Genomic DNA, 24,613 nt, shown 5'->3' with positions numbered 1-24,613 from the left:
AGATGTGCTTGACTAAAGGAAAGAAGAAATGGAATGAGTGAGAGGACAGAACCCAACTCAACAAACAGAGGTGAACATCAGGTATCCGGTCTGGATGACGGTGGAATAGAAACAACACAGGGCACTTGAGGGCAGGAACCACGGGCAGGAGCTAGTTACGGTTTTTGAAACTTGGGAAGCACAGAGGATGCACACCTTTGTGTACCAGAGCGCATTCTGTTATTGTCGCTTTTTTTTTTTTTTTTTTAATCAAAACACAGACGAGGCTCTTTGCAAGGGATCTGGAGGTAGCACACACAATAACAAACAGCCCCAGGCCGGATGTGGAAAGGAAGATAGTTTTTAAGGGAAGACTCCCCACCATCCTAAGTATTTCAGTAAAAAGGAAGTAGGACTGTTTGGAGCATTCAGGCCATCTTCCCCTGGAATAAGCCATCGCCAAGATAAATGACAGAAGGTGGCAGAAAGTACAAAACATAGATTTGCATAGACATGGATCACAGAGTCACCAATAAATTGAAAGCTGTAGCCACAAAAATGATTTGGACCGATTCACCAAATGCTTATTGAGCATCTTGTATATGATCGGCCTGAAGACATGGTGGAGAGCAAGGTCAATGCAATTCCCTGTGAATTGCTTACACTCAAGCAAAGAAGAACTTTCAGGGAGAGAGTATATCTGCATGCGTTTATGTACACGTACACACACACACACACACACACACACACACACACACCAGGGAACCAGGGAAGAGTCTCGAAATGAGAGGAAGAAGAAATTAAAAAAAAAAAAAATCCAAGAGCTAGTCTACCTACTCAAAAAATTTGCAGAGATTGAAAACAAAATCCAGCAGTTAGTCTGCTTGCCAGCTCTCATTCTGCCCTGACTCCAACCCCATTGCCCATATCATTCCCCACACTGGGCCTCCACTTCCGACAAGCACGTAAACCTGGGGACCCCACACAAATCTCCTAATTTCTCCTTTGGGCAGCATTGATACTTGGCAGCACAGCACAGTGGCTAAGAGACTCTGGAGCTGCCACATTATCTGGGTTCAACTTCCACCTGAGCAACTCAGAGCTGCCTGACCTTGGGGTAAATCGCTTAATCTCTCCGTGCCTCAGTTTCCTTACATGTAAAATGGGAATGATGACAGATCCTTCCTTGTAGGCCATCGTGCAGTTTAAATGAGTTAATCTGTGTAAAATGCTTAAAATAGAGCCTGGAACAGAGTTGGTGCCCTATAAGGACAAGCTGTTGTTACCACTTGACCCACTTGAAATGTTCTCTACATTTCTCTCCCCTCATCCAAATCCACTGGTTTAAAAAATCAGATATTTTGCATCCCATTAGTGGGCTCACATGCTCAGTTTCCAACACAGGCATTTACTGAGGATCTACCATGTCCTGTGCTCCAGGAGAACTGGGATCAATCAGACCCAGTCCTGCTCTTGAGATCACAGTCAACTTGGGGAAACGGACAGACATTCCAATGAAGATCGTTACCGTAACTTGGCAAGAACTATGAACTGGCATTACCCATTAAGCGTCTCCCACAATGGAGGCTGCCCTCCTCTCTTGACTCCTAAAGCAGTCAGGTATCCCATCTGTACCATGATATTCTGCAGGAAAGGTGTTTGCTCTGTGTCCCCTGGACTATTTCACACATATGTGCCTTGACTTGTTCAACTTGATAGAAAGGAACCCATTCTGGGACTGGGCCTCCTGATTCTGTCCCCCAGTCCACTCCATCCCCACAACTACCTCTTACCTACAGGTATCTGGCAAATGCATATTAACCTGTGGTTGGTTAGGATGTTTAAGCTTCTCTAGCATTAAACTTCCAGGGCCTGGGAAGCTGGGTTTCTGCTCTGGCATGACCAGACTACTTAATATTGCTGAGTTCCTTCCATATCCTCTCAGTATAAAGAGGACACTATGCATCTACAGACTAACAAATTAGTAATAACAAAAATAATAGTAAATGTTTACTGAGACTTTTCCATGTTCCAAGTACTAGATCAAGTGCTTCTGTGTTTCACATAATCCTCCCGAAAGCCCTAAGACAAAGGGAACATTATTACTCCACCTTTGCTGTAGAGGAAACAGACATGCAAAGAGGTCCCGATGGAGCAAGGAAGAGGCACCAAAACCTGGTTCTCTGAAAATCTGGGAAGGTAATGGTGGGAAGCCATTTCTCGTTCCTCTAAGCGTTTAGATGGCTGGCACCAAAATGAAACTTCAGATCACCCAGAAGGAAAGTAAAGAGCCCAGAGCCAAAAGGAAGCGAGAGCCCCTTCCTAAAAACAGCCTATTCAGGCACTGGCATCCCACAGATTTCAGCCTCCCTGACATCTCTTTGCTCCTCTAAGATTTCAAAGTTCTCCAAAAGCATCAAACCAGCATGTGTAAACTAGCACAAAATATAAAACCAACTGGCTTTTTCCTTCTAGAGTTTATACTGAAGGTTTGAAGAAATGCACTGTTTCAGCAAATGAGGCAGTATTTCAGATCTAGGAGGAAGAAGGGATCTAAAGACATATACCCCATGCTGACAAGGGAGGGAGGGAGAACTGGGATGCATTTTATTTTTAAACCTTTAACATATATCTTTAACATATTGTAAAATTCAAGCAAACAGAGGCTCAGAGAAACATCCAAGCATTCAGAGCTTGGGGATGTGACTTGGGTTATCGTCAGTTAAAAAGAAAAAGAGGCACGAGGACAGACACTCCCTCACTCTCCAGCACCAGTTTCGCCAGAATCCCACCCCAGAGACAACCAAAACTAATCCTGTGGAACCTCTCCTGCTCCCTCCACTCAAGCTGCGAGGAACGCCCACGATCCCTCAGACACAGAACGCTGAGATCAAGATTCTTGCTAAGTCTAAAATAATGATGCACTCAATGCCTGGCTTAAAAACTGTCTGTGATCCCAGAAAAGGATCCTAAAAAGCGACCAACGATCACAGCAATTAAAACCACTCTCACCACCGGAGTCTTCATGAAAACTCCTCATTCATTCAGCTCCTCCTCTGAACATTTCATGCAATTCACCAGTAACAGATCTGGGGTCAATTTACCCAGCCGCCACACAGCAGCATCTGCTATTTCCCCGGTGGTGTGAAGAGTGAGTAGCAGCACAGGTAATCTCTGTGTGTAAATAAAAACCTGTGACGCTGAAAACAGGGGTGGGGAGAAGGAGGAACTCGGGAAGAAACAGCAGGTCCCTGGTGGCAGTGGTGGGACCCCCCAGAAAATGCCTCCTCCCACCTCTCAGTGTATTTGTATATATGTCCCCAGCACTGCAGGAGCTTCTAATTAATTTCATCACTGCCTCTTTTATGGAATTTCCACATAATGATAATGTGATCTGTCCAGGGTCACCTACACCCAACAGGTGGAGCGAACTCCTAAAATGATGCTATGGGTTTCACCCACAGGGCTGCCCGCGGCAAGAAGAGCCCAATCCAACAGCGAGAGCACACTAAAAGACATGAGATGAAAGAAAATCTTTCTGATTCCAACCCCAAACTGCCATGGAAAAGACATTAAAGTTCCCCAAAGACAGGAATACTCCAACCCCATCTTCCAGATGAGACATACACGAATTCATGTGCAGGCACTTTTTTTTTTCTTTTTTTCTTTTTTAGGAGAATCTTATTAAGCATTCTGTTGGGGCATGAACAGAAGCTCGTTTTATGCTCTAGAGATGTACCGTGAACTATCAAAGGTGAAATAGCCGATCTTCAAATACAATGAGCAGTAGAAACGTGATCAGGGGGATGGGGGGTCGGGGGGGGGGGGGGAAGAATCATGAGCAAATTAAACCAACAAATATTTATCAAGTGCCTGGGCCTGGAGACTGAGATGTCCCCGTCAGAGAGCTCCCTTAACTGAGCTCTCCATGAGAAGCAGATGCAAATTCAGGCTTCCAGAACCATAAGCCATTAATCACACACCGCTTCAGATTAATTGCAATGCCTAAGATCCCCCACATCATTCTGCCCTTTTGCCCCCAAAATCGAATTCCCTCAAGTCCTCCCTAATTTTTCAGATCACTAGTACCCCAAGCAAGCTTTCACCATGAGCCAGCCAGCCCACTGCTAACCAGAACTAGAACTCTCCCCACATCTCCCTCCAGCCCGATCTGTGACCTTCAGCGTGCCGCGTGCGTCGACGTTAAGCTGCCCCCCAGCCACACGTTCTTTACCATCAGGCCTCCACCTCTGCCCTGCTCTTCAGATGCCCTGCTGGGCTATTTCAAATCCATCTGATGGCACATTCAACAGCTAGTGAGCTCTCTGCCTCTCCTCCTACCATCCAGATTGTTTTGGGGCTGCAGAGCAAATTAGTCGGAAAGGCACGGCCAACGCCACCAAAATCTAACCCCAAATATTTAGCCGGTCCCCCGGGGAAGGAGGAAAGTAGGACCATGGCGGCATCTTTCAACATAAAAATCTCTCTCCAATTGAATCACAACCCACAACCCTATTTCATATCGAGTGCCCAATTCTCCACAATGGTCTGAGATCTTTTGAGGAACGTTAGTGTCAAAATAGCACCCATGGGGAGACACCATCCAAGAATCAACACACGCTTTCAAATCGATATCTTAACTACAAGCACAACAAATCAGGAATGGATGCTGCCAAGGAGAAAATCAAATTCTGCTCGTCTCCTAAGTGGGCAGCAACTAATTACCTAACATTACCCCAAGAGCCTCCAAGTGAGAAAGCCAGGGCATCGGGGGAATAACACAGCTAGTCCAAAACCTTCCCGAGGAACTCGTGCCTCTGAACGCAGAATGTCATCGGATCACAGAACGAAGCAAGACACTGAGCTCCGACATCCACAGAAGGTACTGAATTTGAGAGAAATTCCAGGAGGCTGGGAGCCAGGACCCTACGGTCCTGAGTGCAGTGTTAATGCGTTTTTCACGAGCTTTTTCAAGAACGGAGAAGAGACCTATCATGTTAAGAGGTTTACAGTGATGTTTATACTTCCATTTTCTAATCTCTTGGTTTGTTTGGTTTTTTCCCCTAAGAAGCCCAATTTCTGTGAATCAATGACTCGGCGACATCATACTCCCTCCCGGTGGCTCACGGTAACGGGGCTCTCTCTGGTAACCAGCGCTCCGCCAGCTCAAAAAGGCTCAGCTGCCAGATCCCTGATCTTGCAGCAGACTTCGAGCGGAGCCGAGCACCATCTATCTGTTAGAGCTTGGGTACAGCCACTTGCAGCTCAGCTAAGCCATCATAAACCTTTAGCTTATGAGATCTCGCTCAATACAGCCAAGATAGCAACCTCCACCCACCCACCTGAGAGGGAGACGGATGCACAGAAGGATAAATAAACGGACAGCTCACTTGAACCCTGCACGTTTCTCCTTCCACCAAGCATTTGCACTGCTAGGTAATCCCCCACTATTTCCTCTCCTCTAAAGAAGACCAAACACTGAAAAACTAACCCAAAGTACCCAATTGACAATTATGATGCTAGGGAGAGGAAGAGGGACCTGAAACATAGCAAAATGAGAATATGAACATTCTGCCCCACCAAAGCCCAGACAGGTAAACTGCTCCCCCAATGCAGGCTGATTAACAGCTTCCCTTCACTGCACTCCCCCCACCCCGCCACCTCCCCCCCACCACCTTTGCATCAGTGCAGGTCCTCAGAAAGTCAAATTTTCACTTACTCAGATCTACCAAGAATTCCCAGTGCCTTGCTATACGAAAACCCCACAAACGGCAGTTCTTCGCCCGAGAAACCGGAGAGGTTCAGCTGGCGCGGAGAGGATGAAACCCACGAATTCTTCTCTGGTTCATCGAAATTGGAGGTGTCATCATCAGACTTGAGGGTGGGAACGAAGGGGGGAGGAGCTGGTTAAAGGAAAACAAGAAGAGGGGGAGAGAAAAATTCAGACGGATTCGACACTGTTGCGGAGAAAATCGTCTTACTCCTTCAGCGGCTCCCGATGGCACTGCAGCGCCTGCTTTCAATCTAGCTCACACAGGCAGACCCAGCCTTGGCTCTTACAGCAACAAGAGATTAACCCCTTCTCTGCCAACATGGCCACCAACCGGCAGTTAGGCTGCCTTCCCCGCTGGGGTAAAACTGAAGGAGAAACTCAAACAGGTCACTTGCTGGAACAAAAGCACTTGGGGAACTCATGTGAGCAAGCGGCTCATTCGTGAGATTTCCAGAACGCTTCGACAGAGCGTCAGGCTGGCGGGTGCCAGCATGCCAGCTGACCTACACCTATTTGTTTGCTCTCCTGGACAGCTCTAAGTCATTAATATTTAATGTTACCCACTGAAATAAGATGGCATGTATACATTTCGTGGGCTAACCGGGATGAGAAGAAGGAGCAGGAGAGGGGATCTGGGAGGTGTGTAACTCACGTTAAGGTAGCACTGCAGTCTAGCTCATTCATATCCAGAGGAGTATGCTCGGAGCTCTTATCAACCACTTTTTTTTTTTTTTTAGTTCATTATCCCTCCTCCCCACCTCAATCATGCTGCCCGAATCCACCGCAGTTTAATCAGCATAATGAAACACCAGCCAAATAAAGTTCTTTCCGATGATTTACAGCACCCCTGCGCGCTGATGGTGTAAATGCACCGATGGGCATCGGCGTCCTACCTCGTTAAGGCATGACTCCCAGCTAGGGGCATCTTACATCTTCTCCACTTCCTGCAGACCTACTAAGCTCTCTCGGTCAGGGACGGGGGACACTCGCCCATCAGTCACCAGGAAGCTGCCCATTGTGGTGGGCTCCGGGGGGTGGAGCGGGCCAGAAGCGTTACCATGGCTGCAGGCTGAGGCGTCAGTGGCGAACCGGCCGGTTGAGTTGGCAAGCCGGGCATCACAGCCCCCGCAGTGCAGGCTTCATGCTCCCCACTCTGTGCGTGCTCTGGCTGTAACCCCACCTGGCCGCCTGCGTGGCAGGGGCCAATGCTGATCCAAGTGACAGAGCCGCATGAGTCACTGCCGGAGCTTGCTACAGCGCCCCCTAGGACAGCTGTCACAGTCCAGGCTTCCTTTTTAACCCCTCGTTTTCTGAACTAAGCTGTGCACCAGCAGTCTTGTTTTCAGCTTACAGACCCAAGAGAATCTGTTTCCAAAGTACCCCAATGACAACAATATCGGAAGCAATGCCGGGGAGCAGATGGGAGTGGTGAGGGCTTGGGGGGAGGGGGTCAGGAAAGGAAGCCTCCACCAGGAGGTCTGCCTGCTCCTGGAAAGTGCCCAGGGGCATTCGCTGAGCTTCAGGTACACCCGAGATGAGGCTGGAGACTGAAAACATAGAAGGCACTACCAGAAAATTATTTAACACCTCCAAGCTCTCAAGAGAATTTAAATCTTCCCTGTTAGCATCAGAATCTACTTGCTTAATACTTTAAAAATTAGCTGATGGAAAGAAAAATTACACTGAATGCTTCAGCCCACATCCCATGTGTACTTCCATCAATATAGCCTCAAATCCAACCTGATTTCAATTACCTCATATTTTTTTTTAAGCAAAAAGAAAAAGAATGGAAATTACATTTCATAAGGATCAGAAAGAGAAGTTTTCCATGCCAAAAAACTTCAGATAAAGACTGAGGAAATATATGGAGATTCGCAGATGATACTAATATGGAAGCATTGTCATTAATGGCACCTTACTTTAAAATCTGAGTGGGTTCCACCTGGGTGGCTCGGTTGGTTGGGCAGCCAACTTCGGCTCAGGTCATGATCTTGCGGTCCATGAGTTCGAGCCCCACGTCAGGCTCTGTGCTGACGGCTCAGAGCCTGGAGCCTGCTTCAGATTCTGTGTCCCCCCTCTCTCTCTGCCCCTTTCCCACTCATGCTCTGTCTCACTCTCTCAAAAATGAATGTTAAAAAAAATTTTTTTTTAACCTGAGTGGGTTCAAATCTCAGCTCCACCACTTGTCGGCTCTGTGACTTTGGGAAAGTCACTTAACCTCTCTGAGCCTCATTTTCAACATAGAGACAACTTGCTCAAAGGGCTGTTGGGAGGTTTAAATGAAAAAACTCTGTATAAAGTGTTTGGTGTATTTCTTTGCATTCAGTAAACACTCCGTAAAGATCACCTGCTATTGTCGTTATTGCACACACGAGATACACGTTCATGACAGATCCTGTGGATACTGAAGGCTAGCGAGATACAGCACAATCTGTGTTGCAAATTCTTCTTCCCTGGGCAAATGACACACACACTCATGTGGATGTTTGTGTTTATCATATCATTTCATTCCTAACAGAAGTTTAATTCCCTTTCCACTATATACTAATTTATCTTTGGGAGACTAAAATAGAATTACATTTCTGAGTGAGGAGTATGATTAATATAGGGGTAGGAGCCACCCTCTGTGAAATAATTATGATTTAGAAATTCTGTACCATAAAATAAGATTTCTCTTAAAAACTCCATCATGCTCAAAGCTAGCCCATATGGTTGAGATTAGAAAAAGGGCCAATCTTCAATAAAAGGAAGGAGAAGTCAACATGAAATATACCAGATGGTAACAGGTGAGATAGTCACAAGACAGATTAAAAGCTAGGGATATAAAGCTCTAGGCAGGTAGTCAGTTGAGGACAACAGGAAAGTCTGAAAAGGAGGGCTTATAAGGGCCACACTTAGGCAAGAAAAGAGCCAGAGCCTCAAGCCAAAAAGAAACGAGCAAATTGGAAATTATCTACCCACCAGAAAGTGACAAGGATGTTTCCCCTTGACCAAGATCCTTTAGGGGGAAAGAAATAAACTGGCTATTAAAACTGTAATCCCAGGTAGGATGTCTGTATTTATAGTATCCTGTATAGTTTGGGAACTACAAAACAAGAGATTAACACCAATACTGGCCCAGGATCACTGAGCCCTGAGGGCAATGGTAGACACAACAGGAGAACAACTTGTGGGGACACTCACAATCCAGGGCGGGCGCGCGCACGCGCACACACACACACACACACACACAGTCCCTGCTAGAAATGAGTTTACGATAAAAAAGTAAAAACCAACAACTACATATATTGAGGAAAAAGAAACCACCCAAACCACCACAAAAGAGCATCCTCACATATAAGAAATGAGAAAATCAGCCCTCCAAAAACTGCAGATAAAACACAATCTGAAATGGGCCATAAAATAAATTTATTACCAAGGCAGATGAGTAGAAACTCCAATAAAAGAATAGGATGCTCTCAAAAAAGGACCACATACATTTAAAAGGAACCAAATAGAAACTTAAAAAATGAAAGTTATTGAATTCAAAGTTAAAACTCACTGAATGCATTAAATAGACGATTAGACACAGCCTAAGAGAAAAGTAGTGAATTAGCAGTTAGACCTGAAGAAATCACATAGACCCACGCTTTTCAAAGTGTGATCTGCAGACTGGCAACATCAGCATCACCTGGGACTTGGTTAGAACTACAGATTCTCTGGTTCGGCCCCCACATCCACTGAGGCAGAACCCATGTAGTAACAAGATCTGCGGGTGGAGAGGTGCCAACAAAGAGACAAGACTCGAGAGATCAAGAGACAAAGAATGAGAAGGTTCAATACATGTCTTAACAGGTGCACCAGAAAGAGTAAAGTAGCTCAAAGTCTGGATGCCACATTTTGAAAGGATTATGTAAAACTTGGTCAAATCTAAAGACGACAAAGTATGTGACCACATCTGTCGTGGGTGTCTAATCCTCCTTTCATGTACCTTATAGGAAATGTTCCCTTTTTAAAAAAAAATTTTTTTAATGTTTATTTATTCTTCAAAGAGAGAGAGAGATAGAGCATGAGTAGGGAAGGGGCAGAGAAGGAGACACAGAATCCGAAGCAGGCTCTAGGCTCCAAGCTGTCAGCACAGAGCCCGACATGAAGCTCGAACCCATGAGCTGTGAGATCACGACCTGAGCCGAAGTCAGATGCTTAACCGACTGAGCCACCCAAGCACCCCTGGAAATGTTCCTTTTTTGATTTCCATAAAATGTAATTTTTTTTCTTAAAAAAGGTATTAATAGGTCACTGGATTTGAGTGTATGTTGATGGAGGTACATATTACATCTGAGAACATAGTATAGTGCCAGGCACACAGTAGGTGCTGAACAGGTATATAATTAAATAACTAGAAAATGAATCTTGGAAAGAGAGCACCTAGCATAATACAGGCTACAAAGAAGTTATTTGATATTTGAGTTAAATGAAGAGGCTTTAAAAGTGGAGATTTTTCTGTCTGAAAAATATGTTAATGAGTGCCTATAGTAATATTTTCTGATACTATATTATGAAATCATCATCTCACCCCCCCCATACCCACCACATTCAATAATGACAAATCAGAAGTCATATATTAAGATCAACTGTTCATTGGCAAAAGCCATTAAGGGAAAAAAAAAAATTTTCCTATATATTTTAAAAAATAAATCAGCCTGTGCATGAGGTCTCATCAGGGCACTTTCCCTGTAGTGGCAAGGGCTATGCAAGCAAGTTCTGGAGTGTTCCCCCACCCCCACCCCCAATTATAAGATAGATGGCAGAACAAGGTTTTCAGAAACAAAGAGCTATTTTAGGAGCTTTAGTTAATCTCTCTCCTATAAATTTTCTCTCTTTTCTTTAATCCTGACATTCATTAGAAGCTTTTGGGGGGAAAAAATTGAAATGCCTTCAAATTAAAAACAAAACAAAACAAAAGGCAAATAACAAGGAAAAGAGAACCAAATGGATTTGTCCTGTTAGACCTACTTATTTCTAACATAGTCCACCGAGCTCCATTTACCCCATTCCCACCTTTAATTTTCCAGGATACCATGCAAGCAACAATATTACAAATATAAGGGATTATCTAATTTTGGTATAGTGTTTAGTGCCTGCTTTCCCCACTGGAACACGAGCTCCATGAGGGGGAAGACAATGTCGTGCTCACGATTACACACCCAACACCTGGCTGTCCTTATTCAATGTTCAATATCTGTTCGGTTAAAGGAATGAATGATTAACAAGAACCCTAGATGTGTGGTAATTTCTTAAGCCTAATGGGCTATTTCATGCAAGTGCCGCTTTAGGAAACCTAGAGTACCCGATTTAGTCATGAAGAACTGGCACGTTAAAAAACAAGTACGACAACAAAAATCTGAACTAGATATAGCTCATGAAACTCCTATGACTTTTAATCATCACTGTGAGTTACACACACTGGTGAATTGTGTGTGGCAGAAGCAGAAGATGAATAATGGCCAACGTGGTGTCATAAAAGACAAAGGCACATAAATAAATATTGCATAATGATATAATGAAGCAGGACTGTGCCTGGAACACAGTGGGCATTCGACATTAAATCCAAAACATTTTCAACTTTGTTCTATCTACCATGATGTCCCACACCTTAAGAAAAAAAAAAAAAGGTAATTCATTTATTAGATGCCACGTTCAAAACTAAAAGGAAGACGACCAGAAAATTAGCCATCTTCCAATTCCTTAAAATCTGAAGTACCAATGCGATCGCACTTACCCACGGTACAAAGGCAGAGAACTGCAAAGTATGTGAAGAGGAGGCTATTTATGTCATTTAGAGGTCAAGGTGTGGGTATGAAAAGCAGAGATATATAAATGGAGCGCTGGCAAGTTCTGCAGAAGGGGATACAGTGAATTTTGTGTGTTCCTGTGGGAAAGTGTCATGGAGGTGATTGAATGTCAAGAGTTGGTTAAAAGGGATCTTGGCGGGCTGGAGTAGGGAAGAGTACCGCTTTAGAAAAGCCACAGAGCACCAGCCAGAGAAAGACCTGGGTGATGAGGCTGGGAACGAAGTGAAAGTGAAATCTTGGCTGGACCTTGAAGCAGGGGAACCCTGGATCGGATTGACAGAAAGGATTATCAGAGAGAGTTTTAGAGCACTGGGTGGGTGATAGTGCCAGAGACCGATACCATCGCTGCAGGAGCAATGGTTGGAAGAGGTCGATGCTAGAAACCTCTTAAGGACAAGTCTACAATAGTCAACGTGACAAATTCTACACTAAGGAAGTGATAACAGAAACAGAGAGGATGTGGATTAACAGCAGACAGGCTACAGAAAGAAGTGGCAAAATGTGACAACTGACACAAAGGCAGAGCTTTTAGGAATATCAATGACCAACTCTTAGGATGTGAACAACTCCAGGAGAAAAAGGTTCCAACGGTAAGAAGAGCAATATCCATTATCATCAGGTCATGGGAATGAGCCAACAGACAAGTTAGGGGATAGGCAAATAGAGCTAGTTACTAAATATACGTTAGTAATTCAGCCCCATCAGAACAGACTCTATTCCCTAGAGCCTCGGGCAAGTCCCCTATTTCCTCCCCAGTGGGTAGGAAGTGGTCAGGTATAGCTCCTACAAGCAACACGTTGTGGAAGAAATACAAAAGGAAGACAAACTAGATCCAGTTTCCAATAGACTCAAGTAAATAAAAACTTCTCCCATGTCTCTGCTTCCCTAAAAGTCATAAAGAGACTTTAAGGTAATGCTGATTTGGCCGGTGATCAGTTTTTACAATGGTGTCTTCAAAGGAGATGAATAAGGAAGTTAGTATTATTCAAGCACGCATCAATCGCTCAATCTCAAGGATGCTAGGGTCTGGCTGCCAACAGCTAAGCAGATTCCCTCTCGGGTGGCAGATTCCAGGTCTCGATGGAGTTGTGGGCTCTGTCAGAAACTCACTATTCTCAAAAGCCATGTTCCTACCAGTCTGCTTAACATCAAGTTTTTGGTAAAGAACTTTGAATAATGGATTTGCTTTGAGAGAATGCTTTGAGAGATGCCTTCTCTCAATTCTGCATCATAATTCAACCAGACTTCTAACATTGTAGCTTTACCTTGTTTGCCCCCTGCTCTCTGGGTCTAGGTACTCAGCAAACCTGCAAAATACCTACTCAGGCTGGAAATGCTCCAAAGAGAGAATCCTTTCAAACCGCAACTAGTTAGGACTGCGTTTCCCTGCCAGCGTGGGTCTGGATAGAGCCAGTCTGGGGCCCAGGTAGAGACTCCCAGAACATAAACAAACAATGAAGGAGCTCATCCCTCGGCTTCCATTCCCTAGGACCCAATCACTCTAGTGCCCAACAATGTTCCCTTCTAGCATCTTCCCCCTTGAATTACCTATACCCAACAACACATCAGATAGCACTCATTCTCTGCCGCCCTCAAGACCACTGTAGTATCCTTTGCTCCAATATTTTAAAATTTATTTTTAAATACTATGAAAATCTTCACAGGCACAAAAGTAGTAAGGTAGTACAATGCACTCCCACATGCCCCTCACCCAAGTTCAACAACGAGCAACTCTCATTCCATTCCACCCCATCCCTGTCTTGTTTGCACGTTTGTTGATTATTAAAAGAAAACCCCGGACACGGCATCATGTCACCCATAACTACTGCAGTAGATATCTCTAACATGGGGTTTCTCAACTGGGGCACTAGTGACATGTGGGAGTGGACAATGCTTTGTTGTAGGGGGCTGTCGTGTATTGGAGGGCATTTAGCAGTTATCCCTGACCTCTTCCCACCAGATGCCAACAGCACCTCAAGTCATGACAACCAAAAATGTCTCCAGTCATTGCCAAATGTCCCGTGGGGGGCAAAATCACCCCCAGTTGAGAACCACTGCTCTAACAGATAAGGACGTCCAAAATACTGTTACAATACCTTCATCACACCCAACAAAACCACGATAACTCCATAACATTATCTAACAATACTTTTGTGTTCAATTTCTCCAGTTATCCCAAAAATGTCTCTTCACAGTTGGTTTTTCACTTGAATCAAGATCCAGCCAAGGTTCACAAACTGATTTGGTTGGTATGTCTCTTAATCTATAGCATTGAATTTTTATTTTTAATTTTTTTTTTAACATTTATTTTTGAGACAGAGAGAGACAGAGCATGAACGGGGGAAGGGCAGAGAGAGAGGGAGACCCAGAATCAGAAGCAGGCTCCAGGCTCTGAGCCATCAGCCCAGAGCCTGACGCGGGGCTCGAACTCACGGACCGCGAGATCGTGACCTGAGCCGAAGTCGGACGCTCAACCGACTGAGCCACGCAGGCGCCCCAGCATTGAATTTTTTTTAATGCCATTTATTGGTCTAAGAAACTGGATCACGTGTCTCTGTAGAATTTCCCACATTCTGAACTTGGTTTCAGTGTAAACTTGTGACATCATTTAACATGTTTCTCTGTCTCTCATGTTTCCTATAAACTGGAAGTTCAACTTAGGGCCTTCTGTACGTTCATATTCAATTCTTTTGGCAGGAATACCTCCTGGTATTCTGGATGTGCTGTCTACTTAATGCATGACATTAGAGGGCATACAATGTCCGCTTGTCTCCCGCCTTCTGATGTTCAGAATGATCCATGGGTTCTGATGACATCAGCCTGATCCCTCCACCATAAAGGTCCTCCCCCCCCCCCCAATCTTTCACTTAAAGGTTTCAGCCACCATTGATGAGCATTGCCTACAGCCATTATTTCATTAAGGGCTGCAGAATGGTGGTTTTCTAATTTCATCATTCCTTCTGCATTTATTAGCACATCAACGATTTGATTACCCTGAAATATAGTTCAAATAGGAAGGCAGAACGAATGCTTGGTTCTTTCTATATTTAGCAACATCCAAAGTAATGACTTGGGGGCCCTTAGCAACAAGTGCTAGAAGTGACCAGTGAGATTTCAAGTTATCATTATGAACTCATAAACTGTTACATATTTGATGCGTTTCAAGCCACTGCAGTCTTTTTGGTGCTCATATTGTCCCATCTTAGGCCAGGAGAAGCCCCTCTACTGGATATTCTTGCCAGAAAAGTCAAATCTGAATCTATTTTTAGCTTTTAGAGCTACCTTACAGTTTATAGGGGCTGAAAGAATAAGTACCACCATCATCCCTTACTGAGGAATCAGAGACAAATAGGTAAGACAATGACCTAACTTCTTCATCAAGTCAACGGCATGTAGACACATGTATATGTGTGTGTATTTTTTTCAATTTAAAAAAATTGCCACTCTTCTCTGGGAGGGTGGGTAAATTTCCTGCAGCCCTGCATCAAAGGTTATCAAGCACTTGCCTTGCCAAGACTAACGTGGATATTTCCATCCCCAGCTGGCTATCGGTTCCTTGTGTGTGTCCTTTGTTAGCCAGAGTCTGAAGAACAGGAAGGGTGGGTCTTAGACCCCAAACTGCCAGTGCTGTGAGACGAATATAATCCTTTTCTTTCCACCACCAGGGAGCAACAGGGTTGGCCACATTTATTTTCTATGAGGTGAGACACTGAAAATCGTTTCCAAACCCTTGGTCGTGGACCACCTGGACCTCCTACTCTTTGTCCTTTGGTTGTAACCTCTTTTGACTCCTGCCAACCACCCTCTTTAGTTCTATCCAAACTTCACACTCAGAAAATGAGCGTAAATGCAATCGCCACGCGTCACAGAATTGACTCAAAAATTGGCTGCTGAATATAGTCCCAGATGTTTAATATCATTTTTGAATCTTTGGCCAAATGATTTCCATGTTTGATTGGTTGTAGAAGGTTTTTGGGTGAGAATTTAAGGATTGAAGACTCCAATTTATGGGCTTTCCAAAAAAACCTATTCCTCGCCTTCTCCCAGGAAAGGCATTAATTTACCTCATTTGGAAGTGATTTTACTGAACTGAAATTTAGCATTGCACTGTTGGCTTGCACTAAGAGACACTATAAGAAGCAGTCATAGGGGAACACCTGGGTGGCTCAGACAGTTGAGCGTCCAACTCTTGATTTCGGCTCAAGTCATGATCTCACAGTTTATGGGCTCAAGCCCCGCGTCACAGAGGGGAGCCATCAGTGCAGAGCCTGCTTGGGATCCTCTGTCTCCCTCTTTCTCTGCCTCTCCCTCTCTCTCTCAAAAATAAATAAACATAAATAAAAAAAGAAGCAGCAGCAGTCATAGGGAAATCCCCAGAGCACGTATGGGAGGGGTGAGGTCTACCATGTCACAAGGAGGTCTCACTTATGAGGAAGCCAATGATGAAATTCCTCAGGGCTCAGTATCCAGAAAATCAAGTCTCTTCTGAGCAAGCCATTTTGGATTTTTCTCTCATGGGACTGAGACTCTCATACAGTTGAGCCTTGAGCAACACAGGTTTGAACTGCAGAGGTCTACTTATACACAAATTTTTTTCAATAAATAAGGCACAGTACTGTAAATGTATTTTCTCTTATGATTTCTTAGTAACATGTTCTTTTCCCCAGCATACTTTAAGAATATAGTAAGAATATAGTATGTAATACACATTACAAAATATGTGTTATTCAACTATTTACATCATCAGTAAGGCATCTTGCCGACAGTAGGCTATTAGAAGTTTTGGGGGAGGGGCACCTGGGTGGCTCAGTCAGTTAAGCGTTGGACTTGGGCTCAGGTCATGATCTCACGGTTTGTGGGTTCAAGCCAGGCGACAGGCTCTGTGCTGGCAGCTCAGAGCCTGGAGCCTGCTTCAGATTCTGTGTCTCCCTCTCTCTCCACCCTCCCCTGCTCACGCTCTCGCTCTCTCTCTCAAAAATAAACATTAAACAAAAGTTTTGGGGGAGTCTTAAGTTATATGCAGCTTTTTGACTATGTAGGGGTCAGCACCCCTAACCCCCATGCTGCTCAAGGGTCAACTGTAACTGTTCCCATTTTCCTTTTTGTTCTGGCCACTAGGAGGCTAAGAGTCCCAAATCTGTCCTTGTCCAGCAACTTGACCAGAACTTGTTTGTTTTTACCTTTATCTCTGACTTGATTTCTTTACTGTGCTATTTCCTTCAGCCAGATTCCTACATTTATTTATTTTTATCCTTTTGATATTGCAATTATCTCTAAAATAAGCCATCTCAACTTATCTTGGAATAAAGTGAAATACTGCATATTTTTAACATTTCTGGATGTAGCTTCTAAATTCAGACTAGAGCAGGGAAATCCCATAATCCTAATTTATAAGCAGTTAGCTCTTCTTAGCCTATTTTCTCCTATCAATAACTTACTTTCTAAAAACAGAACAATCCCCAAGAGAGACATAAATATTTGCCTGTATAGCCCATAAGCCTGTAACAGCTACTGACTACATGTCTTCATTATTCCTTGTTTATGTTGGAGAAGCAGGTGCCCACATGCTCCTGGTCTAGTGAGTTGAGTTCCTGCCATCACTACTATAGCATCCTCCCTCTTTCTACCCTCCTCTCTCGCAGGCTGATCCCCTAAACAGTCCAGCTCCCCTTCCTCACTTCCTCCTGCCCCTGAAGCGACTGTCCAACAGGGAGATACACTTGAGGGGCAACCAAGGTGAATATAGGAGCACATCTACCAACCTCCTCGAACTGGCTCTGAAAACAAAGCATGGACAGAAACCTGCTCGAATGGTAGGAACCCAAAACAAGCAGACCTGAAAAAGACCCAAAACAAACCAACACACACACACACACACACACACACACACACACTTCACAAGCCATTGAGATAATGCTGTTCTAAAGGCAGAACACTAAAATAAATAAATGAAATATTCATGTTAAAACCATAGGGGCTTTCATTTGTGAAGAAAAGAACACTGTTCATCATAAATCAATGCCAGAGCGGCCAATTCAAAGGATAAATAGGGGTTTTATGAAGATCTCTTCATTTATATCAATGATGCAGGAAAATCACCTGACAATAAAAACTCCTGATTTCTTGGGAGACAGTATAGTGATGTTGTTAAGGGTACAGGCCACACTGGTGTTTACGTGAATACAGAATATTCTGGGAAGTTACATAAGAAGCTGACAATTGTGGTTCACTTTAGGGAGACGCAATGGGCACAGAGTGAGAAGGAGACAATTTTCACTGTTTAAACTTCTGTGTCACTTGAATTTTTTTTTTTTTTTTTTTTTTTTTTTTTTTTTTAACCACAAACTATACAACTTTTTCAAATAAATACAAGCAAAGAGAACTTGGGAGTCTGAGAGACCCGAATTTTACTTCTGCCAACTACTCGCTCTGTGACCTTTGCCGAGTGGCTTCATCTCCTCAGGCCTCAAGGTCCTCATCTGAACGGTGGGACTAATCATACCACCCATCTCATAGAGCTGTAGCAAGTAAATGGGACAATAATATGCAGAATGTGCTTTGCAGAGCCCCTGGCACATACTAGGTGCTTAATAAACGGCATGGCAATATAATACACATCTAAAAAGTTAATGAAGAAAACTTAGTCCATCTTTTTTTTTTTTTTTTTTAAACATTTTTTTTTTTTTTTTAATTTTTTTTTTTCAACGTTTATTTATTTTTGGGACAGAGAGAGACAGAGCATGAATGGGGGAGGGGCAGAGAGAGAGGGAGACACAGAATCGGAAACAGGCTCCAGGCTCCGAGCCATCAGCCCGGAGCCTGACGCGGGGCTCGAACTCACGGACCGCGAGATAGTGACCTGGCTGAAGTCGGACGCTTAACCGACTGCGCCACCCAGGCGCCCCAATCCATCTTTAATTAAAAGTAAATATGGGGGGCACCTGGGTGGCTCAGTCGGTTAAGCATCTGACTTCAGCTCAGGTCATGATCTCGCAGTTCGTGAGTTCGAGCCCTGCGTTTGGTTCTATGCTGACAGCTCAGAGCCTGGAACCTGCTTTGGATTCTGTGTCTCCCTCTCTCTCTCTGCCCCTTCCCTGTTTGTGCTCTGTCTTTCTCTCTCAAAAATAAACATTAAAAAAAATTTTTTTAATAAAAAAGGAACAATAGTAAGCTGGGTGGAGGATGTGGAGTAGAAGGCACAAAAATGCCTTTTTACAACCACCTATTTGCTATCAGCAGGTGGAGATTAAGTCAAGCCACCATCTTGAAAGATAGGAAGGTTGTAAAGTCCATCTGAGAAAAAAGCTTTAAATCCCTCAAAAGCAGAGCCTAAAACCCAGCATTTCTAAGCAGTTCCATCCACCCGTGGAAGTCCTCAGCCAAAAAGCAGTCTTCCCTTCTCCCAGGCCCAGAGGACAAAATGAAAGACCCCACAAAGATGAACAAGAAACCCTAAGGCTGACAGAATGAATTTTCTCCTCTTGCAGGGCTTTGCAAATGCTAATATGCACAGGAATCTTATTTCTGGGGATCTTATTAAAGTGCAGCCTCTGATTCAGCAGATCTAGAGGGGCCTGAGTCTCTGCATCTCTAACAAGCTCCCAGGTGATGCCAATGCTGCTGGTCCACAGACCACACTCCACACAACAACAAGTGAACCACAGTCTGGACTACGGTTCCACTGCTTGTTAGCAATGGCAGTCATGAGTGATTCTGATTACTGCAATATTTTCTCTCCTGGTAAAAACCTGGCCGATCCTTCCAAATCAGCGGTTCTCAATCAGGGGCGGCTGTGGCCCCCAGTGGACACTGGGCAATGTCTGGAGACCTATTTGGTTATCACAAACTGCATGGGGGAGGGTGCTTCTGGCATGTATGGGAGTAAAGGCCAGGGGGTGCTGCTGAATATCCTGCACTCACACAACAGCCCCATCACAATTATCTGGTCCCATGTGTCACCAGTGCCAAGGTTGAGAAACCCTGGGTTTTGGTTTTGGTTTTTTTTCTAATGAAATTTATTGTCAAATTGGTTTCCATACAACACCCGGTGCTCATCCCAACGGGTGCCCTCCTCAATGCCCATCACCCACTTTCCCCTTCCCCCACCGCCCATCAACCCTCAGTTTGTTCTCAGTATTTAAGAGTCTCTTATGGTTTGCCTCCTTCCCTCTCTGTAACTTTTTTTTTCCCCTCTTCCCCTCCCCCCTGGTCTTCTGTTGAGTTTCTCAGAATCTACATATGAGTGAAAACATATGGTATCTGTCTTTCTCTGCCTGACTTATTTCACTTAGCATAACACTCTCCAGTTCTATCCACATTGCTACAAATGGCCAGATTTCATTCTTTCTCATTGCCAAGTAGTATTCCATTGTATATATAAACCACATCTTCGTTGTCCATTCGCCAGTTGATGGACATTTAGGCTCTTTCCGTAATTTGGCTATTGTTGAAAGTGCTGCTATAAACATTGGGGTACAAGTGCCCCTATGCATCAGCACTCCTGTATCCCTTGGGTAAATTCCTAGCCGTGCTATTGCTGGGTCATAGGGTAGGTCTATTTTTAATTTTTTGAGGAACCTCCACACTGCTTTCCAGAGCGGCTGCACGAGTTTGCATTCCTACCAACTCTGCAAGAGGGTTCCTGGAGAAACCCTGTTCTAATAACCAGAAAATAAGAGTTGGGTCGTGTCAATTCATCCCAAGACTATAAACCCCAATTTTGGAAGTGGGTCTTGAATCCAATACTGTCTTTTCCCAGGCCGGACGTGAAGCTTGGAGAGGTTAACAGATTAACAGGAAGAACAGGATGCCATATGTAGGGAAGGGGTCACCAGCTCATAGTCCATATTTTGTTTAAAATCAGGCACATGTGGTTCGGTAAGCCAATGAGTGACCCACTAAGCATTAATCTTTCTATGATTTCGAGCTACAGCAATTTAACAGGAACAGATGTAAGCAGACCTGAAGCTTAGACTGTAAGTTCCCTGAAGGCAGGACCATATCCAAATTTGTCCATCAACAGAGCTACACTTAGCACAATGAGGAAGAAGGCAGACACTCAACATCATGACGAATCCTGTAGATTCAAGAATTCCAGATGTGCTAAACAGATGCAGAGACTAAACCACCCCTAGTGTGACATGGTTTATTATTTGTCATCACCACAAACACTATTACTAACAACAATGATCTACGCCAAGGCATGCTTGGTTCTGTAGAAAGAGCACGGGCTCTAGAGTCATGCAGACCTCGATCCAAATCCTGATTCTCTCACTATGTGACCTGAGACAAGTTAACATAGTGTCCACATCTGTAATATGGGCATAATAATCCTTACCTCTGACAGAACGGTTTCAAAGTCGTACAGTGTCATGTATTTCAACAGCTAGTTGGCTACTTAACCAATACTTCCTACCATATTAAGGACTGGAGTAAAATGCCCAGTGAGTTATATGGTGCTTATTTCTGCATAGAACAGTATGTAAAGATTTCACCTGATGACACAAAGCCACAAGATCCCTTTCCTTTAAACCAAAGGCCATCATGCCCCAGGTTTATTGAACAACCACAGGACTGTGCATTTGTGGTTTTATGATGGCCACTCAGGGCCTGGTAGTGCACAATGATCATCAATGACAAAAAAGAGACCTACACAGCATGGGAACACCACCGAGTCACTCACTACCAGTGGAAGTGAAATGTACCCTCTGCTAACAAATGGTAAGGACCTGAAAACTCACAATCATTTTGCAAGAGCTAGGTCTTTCTGAGAATAGTGAAAAGAACATAATTTAGAAGAAGACTGTGTTGTAAGTAACAGACAACGTCTGAGCATTAGCCACAGAAGTTCCAGGATATTTCCACAATCCACGTTCGCGTTTCGCATTCCCCACTGTCAGGATGTAACGGTGTTGGACGAAAGGGACAAGCATGCCGGTTCCAATGACATCACTATGTCTGTGCAAGGAAGATATTTTAACAGATGTGACTAGAAAAGCACACCAGGCAGCAAAACTTCCCCACTAACAGGAGCAAGTGTATGATGCCAGGAAATGGAGGCGTAACCCCGAAGGCATGAATGAAAGAGGCCCTCTGACCTCAGCATTCCAGAAGCTCAGAAAATATCAGGCTGGGTACCACCAGACTCTTGCCCAATACTGGAAACATCACTGGAATTGCAAAGTCCAGGGCAGCCAGTATACTTAAGAAGTCTCCTACTGGAACTTGGAAAGCCACCTTGAAATAGTGATGATAATAATAAGCAACTGAAAACACAAGCTGACATCTGATCACGCGAAGGTGGGAATGAAACATCAGGGTAATGGGCACCTGGGGACCTTCATGGGGCAGTAACTCATCACAAAGCTTTTGACTTGCTGAGAGAATACGGGTTCCTGAACTGGGTCAGGTTCCTGGTTCGTGTACTGTTGCCCAGAGCAACCCTAAGAGACTGGACCCAGGGGGACGCAGATGTTCCGTCTGACTTCAGTGTGAAAGCCGGGGCATGTCCTAGTTCCCCTCAGCAGCCACTCCTGATTCTGTCATTCATAAATTTGTCCAGACCCTTCTTAAACTACATTCATATATCCTGCCAGGACCACCTCTTGAGATGATGAGTTTTAGAAGATTATTACCTGCTGTGTTAAGCAGTACTTCCTTTCATTGGTTACAACAAGAAAAAGAAGAATTAGGGGTGAGGCAGCAGAAAGGCTAATGTTACTTTCATCAAGGGACAATCTTGTGTGTGAAAAGTACAGATATTTAATACCCTGGAACCACAAGGCATTGAAACAGCAACCATAAACTCGGCTTCAAGGGTTTTGCTTAATGAAAGTCACTCAACATGCATTTGTGGAAAAACTGGGACTGGACAAAGGCATAATTTCTGTTAGAGTTACCTAGTTGGAAAGTAGCTCAAAGATCATGGAGCCCAGCAATGTTTTCAATCACACAACCCCAAGTTGATTGCAAATATGCAGGGATCAGAGGTTGGTTTAAAAAAATTCTGCAAGGGAAACTCAGTGAACTTCCCTAACAGGGAAATCTCATAGGAGAAGCTCAGTGAATACCGTGTCTCTCTGCATTGTCAGGGATGTGACAGAACCTCCAGGAAAACGCACTACCAATCCTCGGGGGACATGAAGATGCCCCTCATTGGCTGAGCTACACTAAGTATGTGCCTACTGCAGGTGCCTGCAATATGGCACCCTGGACTGACTCCTGGAACAGAGACATGAGTGGAGAAACCAGTGAAATCAGAATAAAGTTTGAAGTTTGATTAATAGTAATGTGCAAATATTAATCTTAGTTTTGACAAATGTGGCACCGTTATATAAGATGTTATAACATTAGGAAACGCTAGGAGAAGGGTATGTGGGAACTCTCTGTACTATCTTTGCAAGTTTTCTATGAACCTATTATTATTCCAAAATAAGGTTAATTAAAATTAAAAGACATTTTTTTTTAATTTTTTTTTTCAACGTTTATTTATTTTTGGGACAGAGAGAGAAAGAGCATGAACGGGGGAGGGGGAGAGAGAGAGGGAGACACAGAATCGGAAACAGGCTCCAGGCTCTGAGCCATCAGCCCAGAGCCTGATGCGGGGCTCGAACTCCCGGACCGCAAGATCGTGACCTGGCTGAAGTCGGACGCTTAACCGACTGCGCCACCCAGGCGCCCCAAAAGACATTTTTTTAAAGCAAACATATTTCATGACACTCCAGAGCCACTGTACTGGGAGTCAGAAGCCCATAAAAGCCATCAGGATTTTGAAGAATCAAGATTCAGGGCAAAGGACATGAAAAGACATTTTTCTAAAGAAGACAAACACATCAGGGAAAAACAAATCAAAACCACAATGAGATACCACCTCACACCTGTCAGAATGGCTAAAATTGACAACACAGTAAATAGCAGATGTTGGCAAGGATGTGGAGAAAGGGAAACCCCCTTACACTGTTGATGGAAATGCAAACTGGTGCAGCCATTCTGGAAAACAGTATGGAGGTTCCTTGAAGTTAAAAATAGAACTACCCTACGATCTAGCAATTGCACTACTAGGTATTTACCCAAAGGATACAAAAATACTGATTCAAAGGGGTACATGTACTCCAATGTTTATAGTAGCATTATCAACAATAGCCAAATTATGGAAAGAGCCCAAATGTCTATCGACTGATAAATGGATAAAGAAGTGGTAGATACACACACACACACACACACACACACACACACACACACACAGGAATATTACTCAGCCATCAAAAAGAATGAAATCTTCCCATTTGCAACAACGTGGATGGAGCTAGAGTGTATTATGCTAAGCGAAATAAGTCAGAGAAAAGACAAATACCATATGATTTCACTCATATGTGGAATTTAAGAAACAAAACAGATGAACATATGGCAAGGGGGTGAGAAGAGAAGAAAGGGAAACAAACCACAAGAGACTCTTAACAATGGAGAACACAGGGTTGATGGAGGGAGGTGGGTGGGGGATGGGTTAGATGGGTGGTGGGTACAAAGGAGGGCACTTGTAACAATGAGCACTGGGTTGTAAGTGATGAATCACTGAGTTCTACTCCTGAATCTAGTATTATACTATACATCAACTAAAATTTAAATAAAATTTGAAAAAAATAAAAAGAAGACAGGGGCGCCTGGGTGGCGCAGTCGGTTAAGCGTCCGACTTCAGCCAGGTCACGATCTCGCGGTCCGTGAGTTCGAGCCCCGCGTCAGGCTCTGGGCTGATGGCTCGGAGCCTGGAGCCTGTTTCCGATTCTGTGTCTCCCTCTCTCTCTGCCCCTCCCCCGTTCATGCTCTGTCTCTCTCTGTCCCAAAAATAAATAAACATTGAAAAAAAAAATTTAAAAAAAAATAAAATAAAATAAAAAGAAGACATATAGATGGCCAATATGTATATGAAAAGGTGCTCAACATCACTAATCGTCAGGGAAATGCAAATCAAAACCACAATGAGATACTGCTTCACACCTATTAAGATGACTGTGATCAAAAAGCCAAGATA

General features: G+C 44.0%; 1 protein-coding gene across 1 annotated transcript in view; it reads right to left on the bottom strand.

Annotated features, from left to right (window-relative positions):
• LOC115528104 (citron Rho-interacting kinase) overlaps positions 1 to 24,613 on the bottom strand; it is a 131,117-nt gene that overhangs the window by 95,686 nt on the left and 10,818 nt on the right. Inside the window, exon 4 of the mRNA XM_030335930.1 lies at positions 5,699 to 5,882. Coding sequence (XP_030191790.1) covers positions 5,699 to 5,882 — 184 coding nt within the window. The remainder of the gene's footprint in view (positions 1 to 5,698; positions 5,883 to 24,613) is intronic.

This window comes from Lynx canadensis, chromosome D3, assembly GCF_007474595.2.
Source record: "Lynx canadensis isolate LIC74 chromosome D3, mLynCan4.pri.v2, whole genome shotgun sequence".
Taxonomy (NCBI): domain Eukaryota; kingdom Metazoa; phylum Chordata; class Mammalia; order Carnivora; family Felidae; genus Lynx; species Lynx canadensis.
The sequence above is the reverse complement of the archived record's forward strand: the minus strand, read 5'-3'. Positions and strand labels throughout refer to the sequence as shown.